Source organism: Sinocyclocheilus anshuiensis, unplaced genomic scaffold, assembly GCF_001515605.1.
Source record: "Sinocyclocheilus anshuiensis isolate Anshui unplaced genomic scaffold, SAMN03320099.WGS_v1.1 scaffold1857, whole genome shotgun sequence".
Taxonomy (NCBI): domain Eukaryota; kingdom Metazoa; phylum Chordata; class Actinopteri; order Cypriniformes; family Cyprinidae; genus Sinocyclocheilus; species Sinocyclocheilus anshuiensis.
The window spans coordinates 294,785-313,144 of NW_015540280.1; the positions used below are offsets into that span (position 1 = coordinate 294,785).

The 18,360-nt window shown below is 37.5% G+C and overlaps 2 protein-coding genes across 5 annotated transcripts in view; one reads left to right on the plus strand and one right to left on the minus strand.

Moving 5' to 3' along the window:
- The first annotated feature begins 1,313 nt into the window (after positions 1-1,313).
- LOC107687293 (uncharacterized) lies at positions 1,314-15,622 on the plus strand. 2 transcript variants are annotated; one of them, XM_016484568.1, is made up of 10 exons: positions 1,314-1,931; positions 3,679-3,812; positions 5,187-5,345; positions 5,498-5,560; positions 5,707-5,766; positions 7,065-7,109; positions 9,053-9,548; positions 11,433-11,636; positions 15,017-15,153; positions 15,291-15,622. In XM_016484568.1, exons 1-10 carry the CDS (start codon positions 1,649-1,651, stop codon positions 15,324-15,326), a joined length of 1,617 nt encoding a protein of 538 aa, XP_016340054.1. In that variant the 5' UTR covers positions 1,314-1,648; the 3' UTR covers positions 15,327-15,622. The 2 variants fall into 2 exon arrangements, with proteins under 2 accessions (XP_016340054.1, XP_016340055.1); XM_016484569.1 differs by lacking the exon at positions 7,065-7,109 and having other exon boundaries at positions 1,315-1,931.
- A 78-nt stretch (positions 15,623-15,700) lies between these two features.
- Positions 15,701-18,360, minus strand: part of LOC107687294 (BEN domain-containing protein 2) — an 11,089-nt gene continuing 8,429 nt past the window's right edge. For all 3 annotated transcript variants that reach the window (XM_016484571.1, XM_016484570.1, XM_016484572.1), the window contains 4 exons: positions 17,966-18,087; positions 17,167-17,353; positions 16,040-16,243; positions 15,701-15,939 (listed from right to left, as the gene is read on the minus strand). In XM_016484571.1, coding sequence (XP_016340057.1) covers positions 15,800-15,939; positions 16,040-16,243; positions 17,167-17,353; positions 17,966-18,087 — 653 coding nt within the window. In that variant the 3' untranslated portion in view covers positions 15,701-15,799. The remainder of the gene's footprint in view (positions 15,940-16,039; positions 16,244-17,166; positions 17,354-17,965; positions 18,088-18,360) is intronic.

The following is an 18,360-nucleotide window of genomic DNA, read 5'->3' on the forward strand; positions in this document are numbered from 1 at the left end:
GCAACCCAGGAGTTTTTGAAGGTAAAAAGTGGAATATTCTAAAATGGCCAAGTCAATCTCCTGATCTCAACCCGAATGAACATGAATTTCACTTCACTTTTTTCACAAAAAGACAAAACTAAAGGCAGAAAGACCCACAAACAAACAACAACTGAAGTCAGCTGCAGTAAAGGCCTGGCAAAGCATCACAAAGGAGGAAACCCAGTCTCTGCTGATGTCCAGGAGTTCCACACTTAAGACAGTCATTGCCTGCAAAGGATTCTCAACACAATATTACAAATGAACATTTTATTTATGGTTACATTTATTTGTCCAATTACATTTGAGCCCCTGAAAAGCATTTTTGTTCAACCCCTTGAATTAAAGCTTAAAGTCTGCGCTTCAACCACATCTTGATTGTTTTATTTTAAATCCATTGTAGTGGTGTATAAAGGCAAACGCACAAAAACCCAGTCAGTGTCTGAATACCTCCGGACCTCCTGACAGAGAAATAAAGCTTTGTGAGTGAGCATTTGTGTTGGACTTCCTCACTTTTCTGAATTTCCACCAAAATTCCATAAAAAATGGGATGATTTGTTAATGCACTTCTTTTATGAATGTTTATACAATGAATGGCATTCCATTTTTTTATGTTTTTGTTTTTTAATTGTTGTGGGTTCAATATATTAGGCTATTGTTATAATAAATTATTATCATTATAAATAATACAATAAATAATTATAATGTTTCTACCTTGAAATGCGTCCTCCAAAGGCAGCATTTTCCAGCCCTTATTGTCTCCCTTATTACAGGGCGAAAGCCCCGTCCATTACAATACTTTAGTAAAGAAGTTCATAAAGTCATTACTGCTGTGCTGTTGGGAAAGTTCTGTGTCTGCTGATGCTTTATTTTTCGTTAATTTAGCCACTGTATTGAATAAATTTCTGGGTTGTGTTTGTTATTGCATACCGATTAAATAGAAAATATTTGTGAAATATAAGGATTAAAAGAGTAATTATTACCATTATGCATAGACGTCATCATTTAGCAGTAAAACAATAATCAAAATTCTCAAAATATTTCATTCATGCATAACAACAATCAGAAACATGATTAATAATTTGCCAATTTTTAATAAAAAAATAAAAATAAAAAAAACATACCCAAGTAAGCTACACCTTAGTCTTTGTTTAGTGAAGACAAGTGAAAAGATGTAGGTGTCTGTCTTTATCTCTGGCAAGCACTGCTCCTGCTCTCTGACTGAGTGAGTGAGTGCTGAGCGGAAGAGGAAATAGTTCCTGTCCTGCACAGCTATATAGCTCATTTATTTCATTTCGACACTTGTGATGTGCAGTTACTTATTTCCAAGCCAAACTATTATTTAAAAAACTACTTTGAAAGAAACATTTATAATCGATATGATAACACGAGGATATATCCTGATGAATGAACGAATCAGAGTATCGCGGTTTGAAGATCCATCCGCGCATCTGAACTAACTCCAGCGACACACACACACACACACACACACACACACGGCCTGCTCAAACTGCACTCCTCCGCGTGTGAGCGTGCCTCCCGCTTAAAAACAACCCTCAAACCCACTGGAGAGGCTCAAACAAGACTCTGCTCTGCTGAAGCTCGATAGCTGTGCGTGTGGAGACTAAATATGAAGGCTAAGCTTCATTCCGACGCGGATCCGCAGCCTCGGAGTTGCTCCAACAGCGATGAGGAGGAGACGAACAGCCTCAGCGACAGCCAGTATATCGTTGTCAAGCTTGAAGATGAAGATGAAGATCCAGAAACCGAGATGGATCTGAGTATATTCGCTCCTGTCGAGTCCTCGGAGTGTGAGGAGGAGGAGGAAGAAGAAGGAGAGGATGAAGATGAACTCTCAGAGTCATCCAGTGTTTCTAGCGTTAGCTGGAGAAGGAAAAACACCGGAGAGCCAGGTTTGGTTTGTTCGAGTCTTTAGCATCTTTGATCTCTCCGTCTGTCTCCCTAATTCTCAAAACTTGGTCACCAAGGTACTAGAATATAAAGTTGTAAAGTAAGGATAGCTTTAACTATTTTTTAATACTCGGCTTCAGAGAAGTCAGTTCTCCTCAAATGCACACAGGTGTAGTTCCTCACATTAACTAGGAGCATGATCCACTAACGTTATCAGGTTATTTAAAGGATTCATCACAAGCTTTCAAGATATTATTAGAATTTGTAAAGGTCACAACTTTAACTAAACTATTTTTTCCTCCTTATTTATAACCTATATTACACTCCATCTCAGTAGGTGGCAGAAATGCACTAAAAGTTGTTTTGCCAACCGCCTCTAAGTTGATAGAAGAATTTAACTCTTTTTGTTGTTGTTTGTTTGTTTATTTGTTTAAATAATTTGTTTCATGTGTTGTAATTTAGTCATATAGACTAGGTGTCCATATTTGACCCTGGACCACAAAACAAGTGTCAATTGTTTGAAATTGAGATTAATACATCATCTAAAAGCTGAATAAATAAGCTTTCCATTGATGTATGGTTTGTTAGGAATAGAACAATATTTGGCCGAGATGCAACTATTTGAAAATCTGGAATCTGAGGGTGCAAAAAAATCTAAATATTGAGAAAATCGCCTTTAAAGTTGTCCAAATGAAAATAATAAAATAAATATCAAAAATTAAGTTTTGATATATTTACGGTAGGACATTTACAAAATATCTTCATGGAACATGATCTTTACTTAATATCCTAATGATTTATGGCATAAAAGAAAAATCAATAATTTTGACCCATACAATGTATTGTTGGCTATTGCTACAAATATACCCCAGCGACTTAAGACTGGTTTTGTGCTCCAGGGTCACATATATGGACAAATTTGAGTGCATATATTTCCTAATTGATCACTCCCAAATTTCTGTCTCAGATAACCAGGAGGATCCAGCGCCCCTTGAGAAACAGTCTTCCAGGAGGTGTTTAAAAGGACGGCGACAGAGCCGACAGACCTTTCTGGCTGCGCAGAGACACAAGCAGAGTCTGGACTGTAGTGCAGCAAGCAGGGTATCTCATCCTTTAAGTGTTGCAGTTAATTAATAAGTAATAACTTTGGCCAGATGCCCATATCAATACATTCTTGGGAATTACTATTATTATTTTTTTTAAATTGCATGGCTGAAACGGTAGAGCATGGCGCTAGTAGTCATGAGTAATGCATGTAAGTTGGTTTGGATCAAAGCGTCTGTCAAATGCAGTGTGCAGATTTACAGACTTTTATGCCGTTTCAAACCCATGTTTTCTTCAGGTTAAATATGGTGCCTCAGTATGTGTCATGCCAGAGGTGTTCATCAAAATGATTGTTTTTTGCATGTAATGGGTCGAGTTACTATGTTTTATGCTGGGTACACACTAAAAGATAATTAAAATCTTATAAGATCTTCAAAATGTGAGAGACCACAAACATGAGGACAAAAAATCCTAGATTTAACTGTTTTGCTCCTATAGTGTGTGTTGTGCCGCGATGTTCCCCCCACACATCAGGATTTCGGATCGTAAATATTCAACATGTTGAATATTAGGGATGCGCCAAAACGATATTCATATCGGGTATCGGCTCCGATAGTGCCATTTTTCTCGGATCGGGTATCGGTCAGAGAGGCAAATTTGAGTGCATATATTTCCTAATTGATCACTCCCAAATTTCTGTCTCAGATAACCAGGAGGATCCCGCGCCCCTTGAGAAACAGTCTTCCAGGAGGTGTTTAAAAGGACGGCGACAGAGCCGACAGACCTTTCTGGCTGCGCAGAGACACAAGCAGAGTCTGGACTGTAGTGCAGCAAGCAGGGTATCTCATCCTTTAAGTGTTGCAGTTAATTAATAAGTAATAACTTTGGCCAGATGCCCATATCAATACATTCTTGGGAATTACTATTATTATTTTTTTTAAATTGCATGGCTGAAACGGTAGAGCATGGCGCTAGTAGTCATGAGTAATGCATGTAAGTTGGTTTGGATCAAAGCGTCTGTCAAATGCAGTGTGCAGATTTACAGACTTTTATGCCGTTTCAAACCCATGTTTTCTTCAGGTTAAATATGGTGCCTCAGTATGTGTCATGCCAGAGGTGTTCATCAAAATGATTGTTTTTTGCATGTAATGGGTCGAGTTACTATGTTTTATGCTGGGTACACACTAAAAGATAATTAAAATCTTATAAGATCTTCAAAATGTGAGAGACCACAAACATGAGGACAAAAAATCCTAGATTTAACTGTTTTGCTCCTATAGTGTGTGGTGTGCCGCGATGTTCCCCACACACATCAGGATTTCTGATCGTAAATATTCAACATGTTGAATATTTACGATTCGCGATCGGGACGCCTCCGACATTCTTCCGAGCAGATTCAGTCACTCTCTTAACACCTCACACCACAGAAAAATCTGATAAGATAATCTATAGAACCACCGAGATAATCGGGACATTACCTAGGATTGTCGGAAGGGGAGAAATCGGCCCAAAATCAGCCCGATTATCTTATGGTGTGCACCCAGCATTAATGGTTTAAACAATCATGATCTTTATCCTCTTTAACATCCTCCAGGTCCAGGATATCTAATGCTGTCCAAATATGAATGTCTGTGATTGCTGATATATTGTATCCCAATGCTTCTCCTGCATTTTTTGTCTAACCTGAGCTACCATTCATGCAGTCTTAGCGCATGTTGCAGCCTTTAATATGGAAGGCATCCAATTAAAAAATAATATAATAAAATTAATCAAGGAGAGCAAAATCACCCAAAATTATTTATTTATCATCGCAGGGTATTTTTATTAAGTTCATAAATATGTAAATGTATTTGTAATATACTTAGAATTAAATAAATGTATTTCAAATACATTTTGGTATATTTATTTTTCACTAGGGCACACAAACCATTTTAATATCAGCATCAGGTAGACTACTTTTATTCTTCTGTTATAATGCTCTTTTGTCAGTTTTTGTGCTTGGCAGTAGATATCATCACTGACTTTCTTTGTATGGAAAAGAACAGCCCAGATACTCTGCGAAATATCTCCTTTTGTGTTTCACGGAAGAATATATCGTATGGGTTTGGAACAGCATAAAGATTCGAAAAAACATCATTTCACTTGAGTATCAGATAAACAACGTTAATTCAGTAAGCATTTTCAGTGCAGCCATGATCGTTCTCTTCTTATAGGCCGTGAATGTCGGACTCCCATCTGAGAATCACACATTTTACCAAGCTGCGCCTCCGTTTGATTCAGCCCGAGGTCCTGTAGAGACGTCTGGACCGGCCACAGCAATCAGCCCTTTAGCTGCCATGGAGCCTCCTGTATTTCCAAATGCACCAGTACAGGTTTGTTGAGTCTCATAATAATTGACACTAGTCAATGTTACCTCAGTTGATCTATGTATGTATTCTATGCATACATTACACAGTTCACCATTCAGTTGTTGCACAGACCAAGTTTCCTCCTTCATTAATGTCCTAATTATTTTCTAAACCAGAGCACATCTGTCGTCGGGGAGGATCAGCAGAATATACTACTCGAGGTCCTGAACCATTGTAGGGTAAGAGCATCAGTTCTTCACATATGCACGTCTGATCAGACTCAAGGTCTTAATAATATTCCACTTTAATGCCGTGAATGAAAATAGTAGCTGATTTGGGATGATGGATGATTTCAGTGGCTTGTTTGCGGTTTGTTACCTTTCAGTTCCTGCATGCAGCAGTGCAGAGGCTTGAGCAGAAGATTGACAGACAGATGTCAAATGAGGTACTGACCTTTAAACTTACTGATCCAGGGCTCAAGAGTAAGGATGACACAACCGACCCAATTTATGCTGTCAATTCAGTTTGCGCGTACATGTTAGATTAGGGATGTAACGATATTATCAATATTGCTATGGCAAAACTGTCTCGATATTATTGTGGTCACATGACGATATGAAACGATAGGTCATACAAGTGTCATTTTTAAAATATATTTGCTTTGGGCCGTTATGCTTTGGCACAGTATCTGTCAAACGGACTAAAACCGAAAGCACAATATGGCTTAACCCCTTCATCAAGTCTGTTTTTGCTGCGTGTTTCAAAGGGAAGCGCACACATGGTTGAGGCGATCGATCAGCTCGTGATCCGGTGTTTTCCGCGCCTCAGAACGGCTCCGTTCACACTGAATGAATGCACTGAACTCGTTTATTGCTCATGCTGTGAGTTTAGCGCTCGTTTGGGAACGCAACAGCCACCAGTTATGCTTTATTTATGTGGCAGATGATTACAGCGTTTCACTAGATTTGTAGTGAGACGTGTTTTTGTAAGCCAGTTTTCACTGAAGCTGGAGCTTTCCTTCCAAATTTCCTTCCTTCCAAAAAAGCTCTACTGTCGTTTCCCTCAAAATAAAAGCTTAAAGTGCAGTATGAATTGCTGACAGCTAGCGGATTACTGCAGTCCAAATTCAAAACATCTCTTTCAAGTGTAGACATTAGGAAAGAAGTATTGTAATTACCCTATTGTTGTGTAAAGCAAAAATAATATACCTATGAAATTTTCATTTATTTTACAGTGCAATTGTTTTACAATATATGGCTACTGCTGTCATTGTTGTTAGTATTATTATTATATTCTAATTTTCTTGCTTCCTAAAACACCAGTGTGAATGTAATTTAGACTGAGACAGTACAGGTGCATCTCAATAAATTAGAATGTCGTTTCCACGACATTCTAATTTGAGATGCACCTGTATATCACAAATATAAAGAGGGTCGAGTCCCCTTCAAAGTTCAGGTACAATCAATTCAAGACTTTTTTTTTTCTTAGTTACGAAACATGGGTTGGAGCTCTTAATTTTGAACTCTCAAAGTGCATTTGATAGAATAATTTAACTTTAAATGTACATAATTAAACATTTTTCCCTATTCTTCACTTGTCTTTTTTTTTTTCTTTTTAAATATCGCAATACATATTGTATTGTGAGATTTTGATATCGTTACATCCCTAGTTAGAATGTTTTACAACCACTATTGCCAAGTATGATGATGAAATTCTTACAAGTATAATTCTCTTCTCTTAAAGCCATTATATGAAAGAAGCTCAGAGACGCTGAAGAATGGTCCAAAGCTTTGTCCATAAACCATTTATTCTTGATTAAATTCATTTGGTCTCACCAAAAACAGTTCTGGAGTTGATCAAGACCTTAAAGATTATAGCATAAATTAGTGTGACTAAGAGGGAAAAAAAGAGTCATGATAGTTCAAGACAAGAAAGTGACTAGGGGACAAAAGTAGACAATAGATTTCCTTCCAGTTTATTATTATGCATAAGAACTCTCAGTAAAGGTACGAGTCACAAAATCTGTGATCAGTTAATATAGTCTTTTCTCTCTTCTTGATCTTTGGGTTTTGTATTACTTTGAAGTAGACTTGTATAATATGGCCGAAAGGAGTTTTCTAACCTATTGTTCACTAGAGTTGGTGTTATGTAAGGTGATAATTGGTACTGTCAATCGATGAAAAAAAATTAACTAATTGTTCACACATTTTTCTTTAATTCATTGTGATTAACTGCATATTAATATATATTTATATCGTCATAATTTTACATCGAATCTTCAAATTATGTTGAAACAACATAAAGATGGTATATAAGTATGCGTTTAATGGGATCTTTTTACTAAGTAGTTTACTAATGAAGGCCAGTATCATTGATAACAATACTGCTGCTGGTGTCTCTTTTAAAGGGGTCGTATGATGCTGCTAAAAAGAACATTATTTTGTGTATTTGGTGTAATGAAATGTTTATACGCACCATACTGTGATGCCGTGTCCGGCCGGAGCGACGAGACGAAGACATTAAAACCCATTATAAACGAGGCATTTGTTGCATCCAGTGGGGACATAATTACTGATTATAATGACAAACAACAAGCGCTACTCTACACTGCTCAAAACTCGCGTTTGAATCGTCAGTGGCAAATTCTTTAAATATGAAAACGTACTTACAGTCAGTGAGTCAGAAGAGCAGGCATTGTAGTCTACTCTCCCAGGATCAGGAAACAGTCCTCCATAAAATGTGCTGCACACATCTGAATATTTGGGTTAAACTGTTCTGGAACAGTGCTGTAAATACCACTGATATGTAGTCGTGTCCTCTTTTGGAAGACCAAACAAAGTAGTTTCGCTTTCACAACGAAGCACACAGCGTCTCCACGACATGGCAGCGGCAGCAACAATACTACAGCGAGAATAAAAGTTACACCTTCTTTCTTTGCGTGAACATTTGTGCGGCGTTATGCAAATCTTCCCACATCGTGACGTAGATATGTGGGGGCGTGTTTAAACGAGGCGTTTTAGGAGGGCGTGGCTGACTCTTAACTTTTATAAAGAATATCTCTTTGGGTTTGAGACTTTAGTTTTTGCAACTTCAGGGATCTTATCTATTCACGAACAGCTTGTAACACTCCAAAGAGAAAGGAAAACTTGAAATCGCATCATATGACCCCTTTAAATGCATTTTGTCCTCATTTATAGCCATTCAATGTTACAGTATAATTGAAAGCTTTTTTTTATTTAAATAGTCTTTGAAAAATATAACAACTTTAACATTTAAGTAAACTTAAAACAATCTCCACAAGCTATAAATTGTATATGCATAAACTATAAATTGATTATAGATTAATTTCTATTCAAGCAACAAAAGGTAATCAGCAAAGATCAGCGAATGATATCTCTTTTTCTTTTGTTTTTGGTTTACATCAATGACCTGAGCAGTTGTCACTTTAAAAGCAGTGCTGTCTCTTTAAATCGTGACGCACATGACTCAGATCTGACACGCATACGATTTTCTCCCAACTCTTTACAGTCATTTATTAACTTATTTAAGACTGTATTTATGAGGTAACTCGCCAAAAACAGGTATTTTGACCTAATTCTGTGTCTTTTTGTTCATTGAAGAGCAAAAGAAAAATGGATGCATAAAAATTTTATTTTTAATGCGTTAAACTGGAAAAAAATCAATCTCACAATTTTGACAGTCCTAGTGATAATGTATCCCATATCTCTCAGAGAAGGGCGTCTCTGCGTGTTGAAGAAAGGCAGCTGTCCTGGTCTTTGGCCCAGAGACTTGATCCACCAGTCCAGAGAAACCCACGCTGGATCCCTCCCTGGAAACGAGGGCTGGACAGGGCGGATCTTCAGCAGGCTGACAACAGCAGCCCTCAGCCGGGCAAACCTCCCGGCGGCGGCGGACGAGGCAGAGGCAGAGGCAGGGGCAGAGGACGGGGTCGCAGCGGGCGCGGTAACGGATCCCAGCGCCAGTCTCAAACTCCTGATCCTGCTTCACTCATGTCAAAGCCCAATGGAGAAGAGGTCTGCACTGCATCCACAGATGACCCCCAGCCGTCCCAGGTAATGAAGGACGGCTCTCCGGCTAACACAGGCTCAAAGCGTCAGCAGAAAAGAAAGAAATCCTTTACTCAGGTGGACGGGGAGGATGAAAATGAACTGGAAAAGATGCCCAACAGTAAAGAGGCCAGACTCGAAGTTCAGGTTGACAGCAAAGGTAGGATGTAAATAAGATTGTCTGAGATGAAGGAATAATCAATTAAAAGTGTAGTTTCATGGCTGCATTTTCAAGTTCTTAGAAATGTAATCAAAGAAGTCGAGTTAAAAAAAACATATATATATATTTTTTTAAGTTTTTGATTTACCTTTTCTGATAAGACCATCAGGTAAAAATGTTAAAGTTGTGATGAAACTGAAGTATTGACAGATCTTTTCTTCCATATTGTGATGAACATGCAAGTGAAATTGATTAAAAAAAGAAGAAATATAGGGAAGAACTTGGTTTTGTCCATCAGTTGTTGAGATGTAGGCATTGCACTCAACAAATGTGCTGGGATGAGGTTTAAGAGGACTAAATGATTTTATGATTGATTTATTTATTTATTTTTAATATACCATTTGGAAACCTGGGCCCATATTCACAAAACATTTTATTTTACCACTAAGAGTTCTCCTAAATAGCAGTAAAAGTTTTTAGCTAAGAGTTTTCTCTTAAAACCCAATCACAAAGCTGCTGAGACAAACTTTTACTAAGGAATAGAGAAGTCTTAAGCTAAGAGTAAGGGGGCGGGGCTGACCTCGTTGCTATGGATGATGTCAGAGTGCTTACTAACTATGCCCACAGTGATTGGCTGATAGTCTTTGTCAGAGATTTATTCATAGAAATATTGTAGAGCGCAATATTATGTTGCCATATTCAAATAAAGATTTTAAAATGCAGGCTAAGTGTCACTAATTAAACAAGTATATGTTCAGCTAATTGTCAACCTCTTACATGTATGCTTCTCAAAAACAAATAGTGAATATGCATATAAACAGCCCTTTAATTAACAGAGTAGAATAATCATTACTGATAGTAAGACATGCAAACGTAAAAGACAACCAAACTGGACACTAGAACAGCTGTTACTTCTTGCCCAACTTGTTAATGAAATCAAGGATATAATCAAAGGAAAGTTTGGAGTTGAGATAACCTCCAAAACCAAAAAAGATGCGTGGGAAAACATCTGTGTGCAAATAAATGCAGCGTGTTTCTAAAATGTTTATGTTCCGAGGCAAATTGCCAGCAACAGCCATTTTAGCCCTGCTGAAAAAAAAAACAATAGAAACATCACAGAATTTGTAATGGTTTTACTGGTTTTAATGGAAACTGTAATGGACCCTGTTGGTCTCTATTGGTAATTGGTCGCCTTTTATTGGTGGCTTTTTAAAACCTCTAAATCCTAATGGAATATGTCCTAAAGCACACTACAGAAAACCATTTTTTAATGGTTGTAATGGTTAAAAGTTGATGGTTTGTAATGTTTGTAATGGTATTTATAGTGGAAACCATTACAATTTCTGTGATGGTTTCCATTGTTTTTTCAGCAGGGAGGAAGGATAGGCCTAGTTTGTGGCTTGGTCTTAGTGACTTAAGAGTCCTCTTCACTACTCCTAACATTTCACAGATTTAGTAGCTAGTTTTAGTGCTAAAACGCTTTGTGAAATACTCTTAGTTTCCCAATTGTAAATGTCTTTGCTCAGTCATTCATGTGCTTGGAGTTGGTAATTAAATTGCCATCTTATCTTGCCATGTTGTGAAAAGGTAAAAAAAAAAATCCTGTCAAATAAACTGCTTCTGGTAAATTACACTATACACACACTGACTCTGATTTAGGTATACAAATATAGGTCAGAACTTTATGAAATAATATTGTATGCCTCCCTCATTTTTTACTTTAATGTATCGAAATAGGTATGAATAAATGTTTCATTTTCAGTAGATTTTCTAGATCGTGACGTTTTTGTTTTTTTTAAGTTTTTCAAATTTTACTTCCAATATTTTTAGTAGAAGCACCAGTGTTGTATGACATGGATCAGTAAATTCTCTTTTTTTCCTCAGTAATGATCGGAAGCCCCTTGAGGAAGGTGTGGATCCCGCTGTCTGTGTACAAGGAGGTGTTTAAGGAGCTGGAGCCCCAGAAGGCTGTAGTGCCGGTGCTTCACGCTCTCTTCCCCATCAGCACACTGTCCTGCAGTGCCGTCACAGGAAACCCTGCAAAAGGCATCCAGCAACTCGACCCCAACAAAATAGAAGCCCTTCGAGGTAAATACAGTCTCTTCAAGTACACACGTTTGGGACTGAGGTTGATCTCTGGACGGACTCTAGGAGTAGGCTACAACTAATCAAACTAATATTTTTTCTTATATATAACAGTCAGTAATAGAAGATGCTGAACCAGAAAATATTGTTCATGAAACTCAAGTGGGATCATACTAAATATCAAGCTATATAAGCTGTATTCTCTTTTTTTATTTATTTTTCTTAAAGGGGTGGTTCAGTGTTTTTTTTTTCAAGGCTGGATTGTGTTTATGGGGTGCAGTCTAACATGTGTTAATGCTTCGTTTTTTTTAAAGCATGTGCTCCGGTTGTATTGTAAACAACGGCGTAGTTCATATCGCTTATCAGTTTGAGCCCGATTGAGAAGCAGAGGATTGTGCAGAACCTGTGCAAGCACGGCTTTTAATGGTAGGCCTATATTTTTTGTTTGTTGTTGTCTCATACTTTTAGATATGCTGTTATTTGTAAATGCTACTGCTTATGTTAGCATTTAATATACGGTTTCATCCTGATTAAAGCTTTAATACAGTACGGCAACTGCACGCGCATCCATGTTTAAAATAAGTGTATAATTGGAGCAGTTCATTGTTGGAGCTGAGCTGAATGAGAGAGAGAGAGATGCAGATGTGCAGAGCGCGAGGAACAGTATTAAGAACCGCTGCTTTAGAACATTGATTTTGAAATTGTGAATCCATAATCCATTATTAGAAGACAGAATTGCGATTCATATATGAATAGATTTTTATGTGCATCCCTAGTTCCTTCTCTAAAGCAGCACAACATGGCCTCGCCCCCTTTGCTGCATGTTCCTCGGGGGCGGGGTTTATCTGGGTTTGTGACGTCACGAAACCGGGAAGTAACTAGTTAAGAAGTCATACTGCCTTGACACTGAAAAGTAGAGCACTTGCAGTGAATTCACTTCCAACTATGTGTGTTCCATGCAGATCTGGGTCTGTTTTCACATCAAATGACAGTGATAACTCACGACTGTGCACAAATGTCACTGATTCCTAAACCACTGCATCCAAATAGCACAATAAACCTTTTTTAAAGATCGAAATGGTTGTAATAGGGTAGACATGTAATGTCATTTTGTTCAGAAGAGTGAATGCGTGTTCTTCCTGCCTTGTACCAGACAAAGTTTAATCTGTACTTTATTATAATTTTTATTGAGTGATTTTAACCTCTGCTTTAAACCGCGGAAAAGAAGTTGTTTTGTTGTTGTTGTTTTAGAATGTAATGTTTATATTTTAACCCATTTTTTCCACATCATAGCCTACACAGATACACTCGCTATATTTGTTTTTTTATCCGAATAATGAGAGAAAAACGTTCACTGCAGATGGCAGATGGATATTTGTAGGCCGGTGCACTGATTGCTCAGATATGGCACAGCAGTGGCGTCACATGACAGAGTCAGCTGAGAGCATGTGTTACAAACAGGAAATGGAGGGTGGGGTGAGCTGCAGAACTAGAACAAAGACACACACTCACACTCTCTCACACATTCAGATGCCCAAAGACACGGCTGATTACTGTTATATGCTCACCTCTGAGAGTTTTATTAATTTGGGTAAGACAATGCTGGTCTACACTGAATTAAAAACAGTCTAACCCTCCTGAAGGGATTTGTGCGATATAATTAACTAACTTTGTTTAAAGAATAATGTAATTTTTTTCCACATCAGTCTACACCCCTTAAAGTCACAATATGTTAAGTGTCTTTAGCAACTATATAGTAACATGTAAATGAATCATTTGACAGAGATGCAAACAGGTAAGGAGGAAAAAGGGTAGAACATTGCTAGGATCGGGGGCATGCTCCACACGGAGTTTCTTTTAAAGATATTTATTTACATGCTGTTTTGTAGTTACTTTAAGGTTTTTTGTTTACCTTATAAGTCCAAAAACTGCGAAAACCTACCCGTACCACTCAAATTAGAAAACATTATTATAAACTAACCGTTCTGAATTGGGCTAAAGTAAGGCAATAGTTTTGAACACTGGCTGGTTATGTACTTGCTCAAATATTGAATTTGGATCATTTTAAACCAAAAAAAAAGTTACAGACTGCAGCTTTAAGACAATATTGGCTGATTAGACAGCAACGCTGACCTAAAATGCAAAATGTTTGCCCTCTCTCTCTTCACCGTTCCCACATCTCAGACCTAAAAAACATATAATATTACCCTTGTTAGACAGTTTTAGAAGTAAAGAGTAAAGAAAATACTATGCAAAACTTATTGAAATAACAGTTCCAGGGCTGGCAAAATTTCAAAATCCCTGGTAGCCCTTCGGGCAGGCATTCTTCAGATTTTGGCAGCCCAAAAATGAATTTAACTAGCCCGAATAAAAGATATTGTATTTTTTCTTCAAATAACAAGTCAAGGGAGTAGGGGTGCAACGGATCACAAATCTCACGGTTCGGATTATATTACATTATCATAGGCCTGGGCGATAAAACGGTATCGATATTCATCGACGGTACTCCTCCTTCGATGACGATATAAAAAAATTTCGATATAGGCACGTGCTATGAGTGACGCAGACAGCAAACACGAATACATGCTGTAATGCCTGCCTGTGATGAGGAGATTGTGAATAAAAAAATGAATATTAGTCGAATTAAAATAAACATTTGCATTAGAATGCAAAAATAGTACAATCGAATGTTATGTGTGCGTCAGGGAGCGTCATCAGTGGAGCACGAGATGTGGTGATGATGATGTAAGTGACGTTGTAGTTTAATGTTTATTATATTTGATTTATATGAGTTAATTTAGACGTAATGCACGTTTTTTTTTTTTTATAGACCGTTACTTCCTTGTGTTGACAATTTAATGCGCTGCATTATTTTGCTCATTGCGCCCTCCTGTTGCCTCGGGAGACAAGACAAAAGTTTAACCTATTTAATCCGCATATAAAACATTAGAAATTAGATATTTGTTTCATTTTTATTTTGTGTTTGACTGTTAAAACAAAAAAAATTGTTGTTTGTCTCAATAAGTTAATTAAAAAATACAGTGGTTACATGTAAACATTTTTTTTCTATTGCTGTTTTTTAAAAGAGGTTATAAAAATGTCAATAATTATCGATACCGAACGATATGAAACATTATATCGTTGATACATTTTTTTAACTATATCGCCCAGCCCTAGTTGTGCACAAAAAAAAGTGTTTAGTCATTGCTCCGAAAAGGCTTTAATTATTTTTTATGCGTTGATGCATAAACGTTTGAAAATCGGGTTTTTTTCAGCCCAGTTTAGTCCCAGATTTGATTTGTGTGCCATTACCCTTACTAAATGGCATAAAAGTATTTATTGTTTACAAATAGTATTTTTTTTATTCCTGTATGTACGCTCAGAGTTTCTTGCTGAGATGTACCCACAGTTTGACGTCGGCGTGAGGGGCGTGACGTGGGCACAGTGTCTTGGAGTGATAAACAACATCACCAAAGACCTCAAGAAACAAGCAGAAAAAACATCACATCTGCCAATAGAGGTGTGTTTCTCCATCAGGCCTGCTAGTTCTCTGCTAGCACTTATTTTACCTTCAAAATATGTTTTTTTTTTCTTCATTCAATAGTTTTAAGGGCCATAAACACTTTGATTAAACAGTGCTACTGTGCTTTATTTCAGGTCGGTTACACAAGAAATTATTGTTCATACTCTTGAGGATCTGACACTCGTACTCAATGTGCAACAACGTAACCAGTTTTATTCACTTCAATCAATCGTCTGAACTGATACAGTGTTCATAACTGAAGTGCAAGTCCCTGTTTTGACAACAGCTGTCTTTTGTTCTCTCTTCTATAGCTGCTAAGTTTCAATGGAGAGAAAGGTTTTGGATGTGTAATATATTAACAATTCCTTTATTCTTAATAAATCCATATATTAACCTTTTTTTTTTGTTGTTTAAACATCTATATATTAATGTACATTTTATATTGCCAAATAAAGTCTTTTTGAGATTTCCTGTTGAAAATTATAAATATCAAAGTAATAAGAACCAGTATAAATCACAAATTAAATGCTAGTAACACATTCTAGAAAAACAACCAGTAACAGCTACTGACAGCATTTCTTGACACAAACAGTCACTGTGTACAAACAAAGGTTTCACCGCCGTTTTGATCGGATACTCGGCACTAGCGTATCCCTCTCTTGATGCCCATCTTGCGCTCATATCGAAACTTGCGGATGGTGCTGTTTATAGCGCCTACGCAAACCTTCCAGTCGCTTCCGTCTTCCTCCAGCCTCATCCAGGGGAAACGCTCCAGCAGGTGCTCTGAAGAAGAGCAGGAACAGAGAACTAGTCCTTATTCAAAGCTACCTCTTTTCCACCATCCAAAGTAGCCGACTACAGTGCCGCTGAGCAGATATCTCACCTCGGAGCGCGGAGATCTTGTTGTGGTCGAGGGCCTGAATGCCGCGCCGCACCCCGCCGTACACGTTACTGCGCACCAGCACATCCTCTGGGAAGATGAACTTAATCAGGTATCGAGCGATGAGCTCAGGACGTGTTCGCAGATGTGCTGCAGACAAGGCAAACTCGGGAACCTTCACATCCCGATGAGGGGGGCCGAGATACACTGGAAAACAGAAAAATAAGAATAAGAGTGTAATATCTGGGCACAATAAACAGTTTCAGGACAGATCCAAAGAAGTAGGGCTGGGCGATATTGAATATTTCGCAATTATTTCTTGCAATTATAAAATATTAGCAATTATTTTGTCGATATCAAAGTATCACTATTTTCACAAGCTGTGTGTAAATAGTGGCACATTTACCACAAAACCAGCCATAACGGTCAATTTTTTTAAATTGATGATTTATACATCATCTGCTGAATAAATAAGCTGAAAAGCTGATAGATAAGCTTCCCATTGATGTATGGTTTGTTATGATAGGACAATATTTGGTCGAGATACAACTGTTTGAAAATCTGGAATCTGAGGGTGCAAGACTAATCTAAATATTGAGAAAATCGCCTTTAAAGTTGTCCAAATGAAGTTCTTAGCGATGCATATTACTAATAAAAAATTAAGTTTTGATATATTTACGGTAGGAAATTTACAAAATATCTTCATGGAACATGATCTTTACTTAATATCCTAATGATTTTTGGCATAAAAGAAAAATGGATAATTTTGACCCATACAATGTATTGTTAGCTATTGCTACAAATATACCCCAGCGACTTGAGACTGGTTTTGTGCTCCAGGGTCACATATATGCTGTGCATCTACCCTTCTTTTAGTGCGGGGAGATGGCGGTTTCCATAAAATTGTGGAATACATTCATGATTTCAATTTCAGTTGTGCTTTATTTATCCATTTCCTAAAGACACTCTCATTAATGCCATCGTAACATGTCTTTTGACAAACATGCAGTTTTTTTTTTAAAGTTGTCAATCAAGCAAGATTAAAATTTGTGACCTCTTGACCTCCAAGCCCAGCCCTATAATGGGAAGTACGTTTCATTCACAGATGTGATGTTTCAGACGGCACTGACCGCTGGTTGACTCCCAGTCTGTGGGCATGTTGTGATCTGTGCTGTGGCTCATTAGTGTTTCCTGCTGTTTCTGCTCCGTGTCGCTGTCGGACAGTTCAACATCAATCTCTGCCGCTGCTGCACACGTAACCGCTGTAGGTGCTGACTCGGTCCTGTTCTCAAGGTTTGCTCTTTCCTGTACCTTTAGCTGTAAAGGAAACGTATCTTAACTTTTGCTAACAAATACTGTTCCAAGAAGAATCTTGTATGATTTATGGTATTTGACAAATAACATGCTTTTTAACATCTTTTAGTATAAAATGTGTAGTTGTCATGTAAATGAATGAACAAAATGCAAAAATCCAAAAACAGGATGAATAATAGCGTATCACACACTGCTGTCACTACCACGTCAGGTACTCCAGTACAGACATGATCAATGCAAACTTGCTTTGTAGAGAACACTTTTGCTTGAAACGGGCAGAAAAGCAAAAGTAATAATAAGAATAGTTAAACATAAGCGTGGACAACTGTCAATGGGATCCATGCATTTGGGGGAAAGAGGTGGAAATAACCACATTTGCCAATGTGGAAGTGCTGCAGATAAAACTTGTCAAATGGTTTTAACTACAAAAAAATCAAAGTATTTTGTCATTTTACATTTCGTGAACCACAAAAAAAAAAAAGAAAAAAAAGGTCTGAGTGGTGATGAGTTGTTGTACAGTGTAGTTTAGTGTTGTGCACTGTTAGGAGAGTGTGGGTGTTGTGATGAACCCATCAGTTTTTGCTAAAGTTGCAAAAGTGTTACTTTTATTCTGACCTTCCGTGTCTTGTCCATGAACCGATAGTAGCGGGCCGTCGAGTTGATTACAGACAGACACATTTTCCAGTCCTTGCTTTTCTCATGAAGGTCAAATTTTGGGTATCTCTTTACCGCCCACTCTGTGGAGATCCACACATTGTTAAAACTAGCAACTTTCATGCTGCTCTGTAAACTGCATCAGATATTAATATAGAAAGCTGAGCAAGTCATTTATAGTCTTAATTAAAATTAGAGCCTTTGAAAATAATAAAATCACTGGCACAGTGTTGATTAAACGGCTTATCGAAAAGTCAGTTCTGAGAAAAGTCAGTTCTGCTTTTTAAATTTAAAGGGGTCATATGATGCTGCTAAAAATAACATTATTTTGTGTATTTGGTGTAATGAAATGTGTT